The following is a 9309-nucleotide window of genomic DNA, read 5'->3' as shown; positions in this document are numbered from 1 at the left end:
GATACATGTTGGTGCCCCCCTCTCCATGTCTGATTTAAATCTGACTTACTGTTAAGAATAAACATACCTTATTCAATGCTCCGTAATGCCTATGTCACATTATGCCACACACACATTTTAATAACCATTAATGCCCATTTTACTACCCATCACATTATGCCATACTGTAATGCCCATTACCCATATGGCACACACCGTAATATCTATTATCATATGGCACACACCGTAATGACCATTACCCATATGGCACACACGTAATGTCAATTACCCATGCAGCACGCACTATATTGACCATTATACATGAGGGCCTGCACCATGATGCCCATTACACATGGTGCCACACACATTATAACGAAATATATTATATACATATCAGCACCCCTCTCCTGTCAGATCTAGAGGTCCAGGAGCACCTCTGAAGTCTGCCTTTGCCTGTGTGTGTATGGCTGTTTGAGTTTCGGGCAGCAGTGTAAGAGGCTGCAGTGTGCAGTGTGCAGTGGGCACAGTGCCAGATTAAGGTCCCGATGGGCCTGGAGCTGTAATGTCAGTACTGTAGTGGTCACATTCTACAAATATCATGGTACTGACGCCCCACACTACATCACTATACTACTACTACATCACTATACTACCTCCCCACACTACACTACTGTGGATGGGCAACATGGGTCAGGGTAAGAGGGCAGCAGAGGGGTGAGGTGGCAGCATATAGGGTGAGGTTAGGGGGTGGGCACACAGGGGTTAGGGTAAGGGAGTGGGCACATGGGTCAGGGTAAGGGGGCAGCAGAGTGGTGAGGTGGCAGACACACAGGGTGAGGCTAAGGTGGTGAGCACAAAAGTAGAGGGTAAGGGGGTGAGCAGACCGAGTGAGGGGGCAGGCACACAGGGTAAGGGTAAGCTGGCAGCAGAGGGTGAGATGACAGTCTCAGAAGGTGAGGATAAGGGGGCAGGCACACAGGGTTAGGTGGCAGGCATGCAGTGTGAGGCTAAGGGGGCAGCCATGTGGAGTGTGAGGTGGCAGGCACACAGTGTGAGGGTAAGGAGGCAGCACACAGATTGAGGTGATGGGCACATGTGGTGGGGGGCAGATGCACATTGTGAGGGTAAGGGGGCAGGCACACAGGGTGAGGTTGCAGGCACACAGGGTAAAGGGGCAGCAGAGGGGTGAGGTGGCAGCAAATAGGATGAGGGGGCAGGCATACAGGGATGAGCAGAGGATGTGAGGTGGCAGCACACAAGGGTGAGTGCAAGTGGGCAGCAGAGGGGTGAGGTGGCAGCACACAGGGGTCAGTTTAGAGGAGAAAAGGTTAATTAGAGAGGTTACCGTGAAATCCAACTGCAGGGGGAGTGGCCTATGATCATGAGGCCACGTCCCCTTTCCTGGCAGCAGGTGAATGAGATGCCCGGCCTCTCCACTACACTGGAAGCTTCAAGCAGCACATTTATCAGGAAGCAATGGCAGCACCCAGCAGTTATACGTTGCTGCTGCGCTGCCCGATGGTGATCCCCACTGTCAGGTGACCTGCTTGCCCCACCCCAGAAACAGCTCCTCAGTAGGGACTACATAAGCACAGCTGAGCTGAGATGTGGGTCTCAGTGGAGGCAGCAGACAGCACTGGACAGGGGAGTTGAGCGGTGGGCGGGGACCGCGCGGCTCATTTGATATGTACTGCACTGGATCCCTGTTCATTAGATATACAAGGGTCAGGGATCCAGCGCAGTGCATATTAAATTAGTGGGTCCCCAACACTGCATATATAATAAATGGGGAGCCGGCACAGTATACAACATGGGGAGGCAATGAAGTCAGTGCCCCCTTTATGGATTGCACCCGGTGGCAGATGACTCCATTGCCTCCGGGAGTTCCGCCACTGGTCAGGTTCCCTGGAGTTTGTTACCAGGGCTGAGTCCTGCACCGCCCTAGTGATGCCACTGTCTATAATGATGTACTGTAAATGACTAGATATGATCACTTTGATTTACTGTAGCTTGGGTCATTCCACTAAGTTCTGATCTTGGATTCTTAAAACAAGATTTCACGTGTTTTGAATTGCAGATCTTGTGATTTTTTTCATTTTTATATACACTGCTTCCACAATCCATTTGACTGATCTATACATTACAAATTATATTCAGTGATCGGCAGATTGTTTTCCTGTCACAGTCTGGAACTGCACTTCTTGTTAAATGCTCATACATCACCTCAGTCAATTGTAAATGTAACTGTCTGTTTTAAAAAAAAGTCCACCGCCCCAAAAAATAATAACAATAAAAAACAATAAAGAGAACAAAATGTATATGGGTCCTTTGTATTTAACAGCTGGTCTTGCTTCTGAAAATAAGGGGGTATAATTTTAAAACAAGCATTGGGCTCCAATTGCAGAGGAGTAAACTCTTTTGCATGTCCGTTGCCTCCCCAGGACTTGCTCCGAAATCTTCATCTGCAGCAGAAATCACCAAAAAGATGGCGCATTGGCACATTTTCCAGTGATATTCGAACGTGCAATACAATTTAGTCATGAGAACATGATGGACACCATTTCCTCAAAGATCTGCTGATAGGCTCTAGCACAATCAACTCTCCCTGGGGTGAGGTGTCATGTACTCTAGCCAGTTTTTACAGAAAATTATTACATAGAGCATAGACATTACTTAGTTATTTCACATGATTTAAGATGACAAATACATACTATGTATCAGTAATTGACCTAGTGAAGCTTACAATCTATAACTCACACTATTTTTTGTAATAATTAAATAACTTGGGAAATATTTTTTTATAAGAGCAAATTAACATAGGAAATATTTTTTTTGCAAGAAATAATCTAGGAAATATTTTTTAAGAATTAATTATGATAGGAAATCATTTTTTGTAAGCATTTATTAACCAAGAAATAATAGACCTAGGAAATATTTTTTGGGGAACAATTTATAAACCTACTGTAGAAATAAATATTTCGTAAGAATGGATTAACCTAGGAAATATTTTTATTGTAAGAAAATTTGTTTAGAATGCAGAGCACCCCGAGAAAATCCATGCAAAATAGGGATCTGGCCAAAATAAAATCTTTTTTTTAACCAATCGTTATAAGCAGTAACTACTGTGAAGAAACATTGATCCAATTTTTGCCTATTTTGTTAATTTTTTTTTAAATCACCATGGAAGCAGATTATTTCATTTAAAATATGTTTTACATTTTCTAAATGCCCGTCCAAGTGCTGACTTTACATCTTTATTTTTTAGACTGTAAATCAGAGGGTTTAGCATGGGGACAGCAGCTGTGTTAAACAGGGAGAAGAGTTTATTGGAGTCCAGATTATTCTTCTGGTTCGGTCTCAGATACTGGCAAAGAAGAATCACATACAAAAGGGAAACCACTGTGATATGTGAGGAACATGTTTGGAAGGCTTTACGTCTGCCAGTGCTGGACCGTATTCTCAATATGGCGGCAATAATGAAAATGTAAGGAATAAAAGTCAAAGGAAATGAGAACATCAAATGAAAGAGCACGCTTGTAAGAATCAAATTATCCAGGACCGATGTGTCGCTGCAAGTAATTGTTTTCAGAGGCAAAACGTCACAAAAGAAGTGATTGATCTTATTTGATCGATAGCAACAAAAGTTGACTATTACGACAACATGAGGTATAGATTCCAGAAATGCCAACACCCAGCAGGAAGAGGCCAGAAGAGCACACACATTATGATTCATGATCATGTGATAATTCAGTGGCTTACATATCGCCGCATATCTATCATAACTCATGGCCGCCAACATTAAGAGTTCAAGTCCCATTAAAGATGCCCAAGTATATGTCTGTAATATGCAGGCAGCGTAAGAAACTATCATAGATCCTGAAATGAAGCTATCTAGGATTTTATATAAACTGACCGTGGATGAAGCCATGTCTAGAATAGACAAGTTGGCCAGGAAGAAATACATAGGAGTTAGGAGATGACTATCCAGGCAGACCAGTAGAAAAATGGTCATGTTACCACCAAGCGTTATGACATAAATTAGAAGAACCAGAAGGAAAATTGGAGCCTGCAGCTGCGGAACTTCTGAAATCCCAACAATTATAAAATAACTTACAGAGGTATCATTTGTTGGAGCCATTAATGTATACGCTTCAAAAGTGATAATATGTAGAGTGATAAACAGCCAGCCAATCAGCTCCTACCTGCCATGTCACAGAATGTGTTTGAAAAATGTCAGGTATGAGCTGATTGGCTTGCGGTTTGAAGAAGGTTGATGGTGCTATTTAAGTACATTTGGCTGTTATCTGAAATTTGTTAATCCTACATTAGCCAGCTGAGAATTTCATCATATTTATTAACAATAAACATAATAAACTGATACTCCTATTAGTAAAGTGATTGGAATTTAAACACACTGAAATCAATAGCAAATATATTTCAGATATTTCTCTATCGCCCTGGTGTGATGGCTTTAGGCTGTTGTGGCGATATGTGGACCAAGGATGGTGGATATGGTTATGTGGATGTACAGGTCCATGAATTAGAGTTGGCACTGTTAAGGTTGACAATGCTAGTAGAGAAATAAAAAGGGAAAAATTAGTGTTACAGGTAATAAGATCTCATATCGATGTTAGATAACATACTGTAACATATATAAATGTACTCATATGGGGTAGCACAGATGGTGTAATGGTTACCACCATGGCCCTAACTGTGCGGAGTTTGTATATTCTCCCCGTACTTGTGTGGTTTTCCTCCAGTGCCGAATTAAACCTTCAGGGGGCCCGGGTCACTTTGGACAGGGGGGCCCTCTCCCTCTTGTCATTACTGGCCGCAAACTGTATGGGGGAATATTACACTGACAGTACAAACTTAAAGACCATAGAGTCGTTAATATAGCAGATAAAAGCAAGTGGCAATATTAGTAGCAAGGCCTTGCATGAGGATCTTACATATGTATAAGTTCAAATGTAAAAACATGTTATAAAGCAAAAGTAGATGTGATAAGAGAGTACATGTAAACTCCAGAGCTGTTGGGAGAGTACATGCAAACCCCATGGGTAAGCGTGCTAGTCAGGTCATCTGGATTATCAGAGTTGAACCGAGTGTGCCTCAGCTCCCGATGCTCAGCACCATTAATTATTGTCCCATCAGCAGATAGATGTAGCTACAGCACTTCCCCTCTCCCATGCACAAAACCTTTTTGGTAAAAAAAAAAAATTAAATACATGCCGACCTCAGGGTCGGCATGTATTTAGAGGGGGCCCAGGAGTAATGACCCCACTGAGCCCCCCTTAATCCGGCCCTTGTTTGCTCCAGGTTCTCCGGTTTTCTCCCACAATCCAAAAATATAATGGTAAGTCAATTGGCTCCTAACAAAAACCCTAGCATGAATGTTTGTGCATGGGACAGGGTCTGAATATGTGTGCACTATATAAATAAATGGTAATAAATAATAACTTAAAGTTAAGTGCAAACAGGCTGATACATACTGCATGTATTTGTGTAGTAATTATATCCCAGAGACCAGCACATCACCTAGTGACACCCCCCCCTCCCCCTTGTGACCTCTCCTTTTACATGCTGCGTTAACAGAAAAACCTAAAGAAAGAAAAAATGGGCCTTATTCAAACCTGATCGCTGCTCTGCTAAATTGCAGAGCCCTGCATCAGATAGCAGCCAAACTGCCAGAGTGAAAATACTGTGAATGGCTGTAAAGTGCAAGGCTGTGAATGGCTTGTGAAAATCACACCGTTTGGTGGCTAACTGCAAAGTTATAAGCAAATGCAGGGGTGGTATCTGGTTTGCCGGAAACCCCCTCCTCTTGGCAAGTGCCTTAAATTATAAAGAAAAGTGACTAGGTCACACAGTAGTGCTGGTTTTACCTGGTGGTCAGTTTACAATTAGTTTTGAGTTTGCTGCAGCCACCTATCAGAGGGACCTCCAAGTCTGTCTGTTGTTACCTAGTTTTTTTATCACTGTCTACAATTGTAAAGGGCAATGGAATCTGCTGCGCTATATAAGACACTGTAACGGAATCTGCTGCGCTATATAAGACACTGTAACGGAATCTGCTGCACTATATAAGACACTGTAACGGAATCTGCTGCGCTATATAAGACACTGTAACGGAATCTGCTGCGCTATATAAGACACTGTAACGGAATCTGCTGCGCTATATAAGACACTGTAACGGAATCTGCTGCGCTATATAAGACACTGTAACGGAATCTGCTGCGCTATATAAGACACTGTAACGGAATCTGCTGTGCTATATAAGACACTGTAACGGAATCTGCTGCGCTATATAAGACACTGTAACGGAATCTGCTGCGCTATATAAGACACTGTAACGGAATCTGCTGCGCTATATAAGACACTGTAACGGAATCTGCTGCGCTATATAAGACACTGTAACGGAATCTGCTGCGCTATATAAGACACTGTAACGGAATCTGCTGCGCTATATAAGACACTGTAACGGAATCTGCTGCGCTATATAAGACACTGTAACGGAATCTGCTGCGCTATATAAGACACTGTAACGGAATCTGCTGCGCTATATAAGACACTGTAACGGAATCTGCTGCGCTATATAAGACGCTGTAACGGAATCTGCTGCGCTATATAAGACGCTGTAACTGAATCTGCTGCGCTATATAAGACGCTGTAACGGAATCTGCTGCGCTATATAAGACACTGTAACAGAATCTGCTGCGCTATATAAGACACTGTAACGGAATCTGCTGCGCTATATAAGACGCTGTAACGGAATCTGCTGTGATATATAAGAAACTGTAACGGAATCTGCTGCGCTATATAAGACGCTGTAACTGAATCTGCTGCGCTATATAAGACGCTGTAACGGAATCTGCTGCGCTATATAAGACACTGTAACAGAATCTGCTGCGCTATATAAGACACTGTAACGGAATCTGCTGCGCTATATAAGACGCTGTAACGGAATCTGCTGCGATATATAAGAAACTGTAACGGAATCTGCTGCGCTATATAAGATGCTGTAACGGAATCTGCTGCGCTATATAAGACACTGTAACAGAATCTGCTGCGCTATATAAGACACTGTAACGGAATCTGCTGCGCTATATAAGACGCTGTAACGGAATCTGCTGCGCTATATAAGACACTGTAACGGAATCTGCTGCGCTATATAAGACACTGTAACGGAATCTGCTGCGCTATATAAGACACTGTAACGGAATCTGCTGCGCTATATAAGACACTGTAACGGAATCTGCTGCGCTATATAAGACACTGTAACGGAATCTGCTGCGCTATATAAGACACTGTAACGGAATCTGCTGCGCTATATAAGACGCTGTAACGGAATCTGCTGCGCTATATAAGACGCTGTAACGGAATCTGCTGCGCTATATAAGACACTGTAACGGAATCTGCTGCGCTATATAAGACACTGTAACGGAATCTGCTGCGCTATATAAGACGCTGTAACGGAATCTGCTGTGATATATAAGAAACTGTAACGGAATCTGCTGCGCTATATAAGACGCTGTAACTGAATCTGCTGCGCTATATAAGACGCTGTAACGGAATCTGCTGCGCTATATAAGACACTGTAACAGAATCTGCTGCGCTATATAAGACACTGTAACGGAATCTGCTGCGCTATATAAGACGCTGTAACGGAATCTGCTGCGATATATAAGAAACTGTAACGGAATCTGCTGCGCTATATAAGATGCTGTAACGGAATCTGCTGCGCTATATAAGACACTGTAACAGAATCTGCTGCGCTATATAAGACACTGTAACGGAATCTGCTGCGCTATATAAGACGCTGTAACGGAATCTGCTGCGCTATATAAGACACTGTAACGGAATCTGCTGCGCTATATAAGACACTGTAACGGAATCTGCTGCGCTATATAAGACACTGTAACGGAATCTGCTGCGCTATATAAGACACTGTAACGGAATCTGCTGCGCTATATAAGACACTGTAACGGAATCTGCTGCGCTATATAAGACACTGTAACGGAATCTGCTGCGCTATATAAGACGCTGTAACGGAATCTGCTGCGCTATATAAGACGCTGTAACGGAATCTGCTGCGCTATATAAGACACTGTAACGGAATCTGCTGCGCTATATAAGACACTGTAACGGAATCTGCTGCGCTATATAAGACGCTGTAACGGAATCTGCTGCGATATATAAGAAACTGTAACGGAATCTGCTGCGCTATATAAGATGCTGTAACGGAATCTGCTGCGCTATATAAGACACTGTAACAGAATCTGCTGCGCTATATAAGACACTGTAACGGAATCTGCTGCGCTATATAAGACGCTGTAACGGAATCTGCTGCGCTATATAAGACACTGTAACGGAATCTGCTGCGCTATATAAGACACTGTAACGGAATCTGCTGCGCTATATAAGACACTGTAACGGAATCTGCTGCGCTATATAAGGTGCTGTAACAGAATCTGCTGCGCTATATAAGACGCTGTAACGGAATCTTCTGCGCTATATAAGACACTGTAACAGAATCTGCTGCACTATATAAGACACTGTAACGGAATCTGCTGCGCGCTATATAAGACACTGTAACTATCCAGGCAGACCAGTAGAAAAATGCTCATGTTACCACCAAAAGTTATGAAATAAATCAGAAGAACCAGAAGGGAAATTGGATATTGATAAAAAAAAATATCAATAATTGTCTATAATATTATTTAGTATGCATATAAAAATCTATGTTTTGGGCCAACGCACCTTTTGTTATCAGTTAAAATATATTACCTGGCCAGGGTTATTATGGAGACCAAATTGACCCTAGAAGGTATTAAGTAAAGAAACCATTCCCTATGTAAATACATTCAGTACCTGTAAGAGATCATGCTGCATGATATGGTCCATAGTGTATATTGTACAGATCACTGATCCTTTTATCCTAGTTCAAAAAAACTCAAGAAATGTCTTTTGAGGGTTAGAAATCTTAATAGGCCAATAGGGATATTTTTATATTCTCATGTGAATTTTTTTTTTAAATAACATCAACGCAACAGCACTGAATAACAAGGCAATACACTTATGTACGGATTGTAGAAAACTTTACTGTACTGAAATTTTCTAAATAGAAAAACACGGTACTTGTTTTCTAGCACAGCGCCCGTCGTATGTGATCGCATACCTTAACTTAAGGTATGCGATGGACGCGACCGACGCGATTTCAGGGCTATTTTTAGCCTTTACCCCGACAATTAAAAAATCGCGTCCATCGCATGCCTTAAGTTAAGGCATGCGATGCGAACGATGCGATGGATGAGATTTTACATAGGGAAC

The 9309-nt window shown here is 42.4% G+C and overlaps 1 protein-coding gene across 1 annotated transcript; it reads right to left on the bottom strand.

Moving 5' to 3' along the window:
* Nucleotides 1-3175: 3175 nt before the first annotated feature.
* Nucleotides 3176-4117, bottom strand: LOC146036950 (olfactory receptor 6C1-like). The gene has a single exon (XM_083160783.1). The coding sequence runs from the start codon at nucleotides 4115-4117 to the stop codon at nucleotides 3176-3178; it is 942 nt and encodes a 313-aa protein (XP_083016909.1).
* Nucleotides 4118-9309: the final 5192 nt, after the last annotated feature.

The sequence above is a fragment of the Crinia signifera genome, chromosome 9, assembly GCF_055691185.1.
Source record: "Crinia signifera chromosome 9, ASM5569118v1, whole genome shotgun sequence".
NCBI classification, from domain to species: Eukaryota; Metazoa; Chordata; class Amphibia; order Anura; family Myobatrachidae; genus Crinia; species Crinia signifera.
The sequence above is the reverse complement of the archived record's forward strand: the minus strand, read 5'-3'. Positions and strand labels throughout refer to the sequence as shown.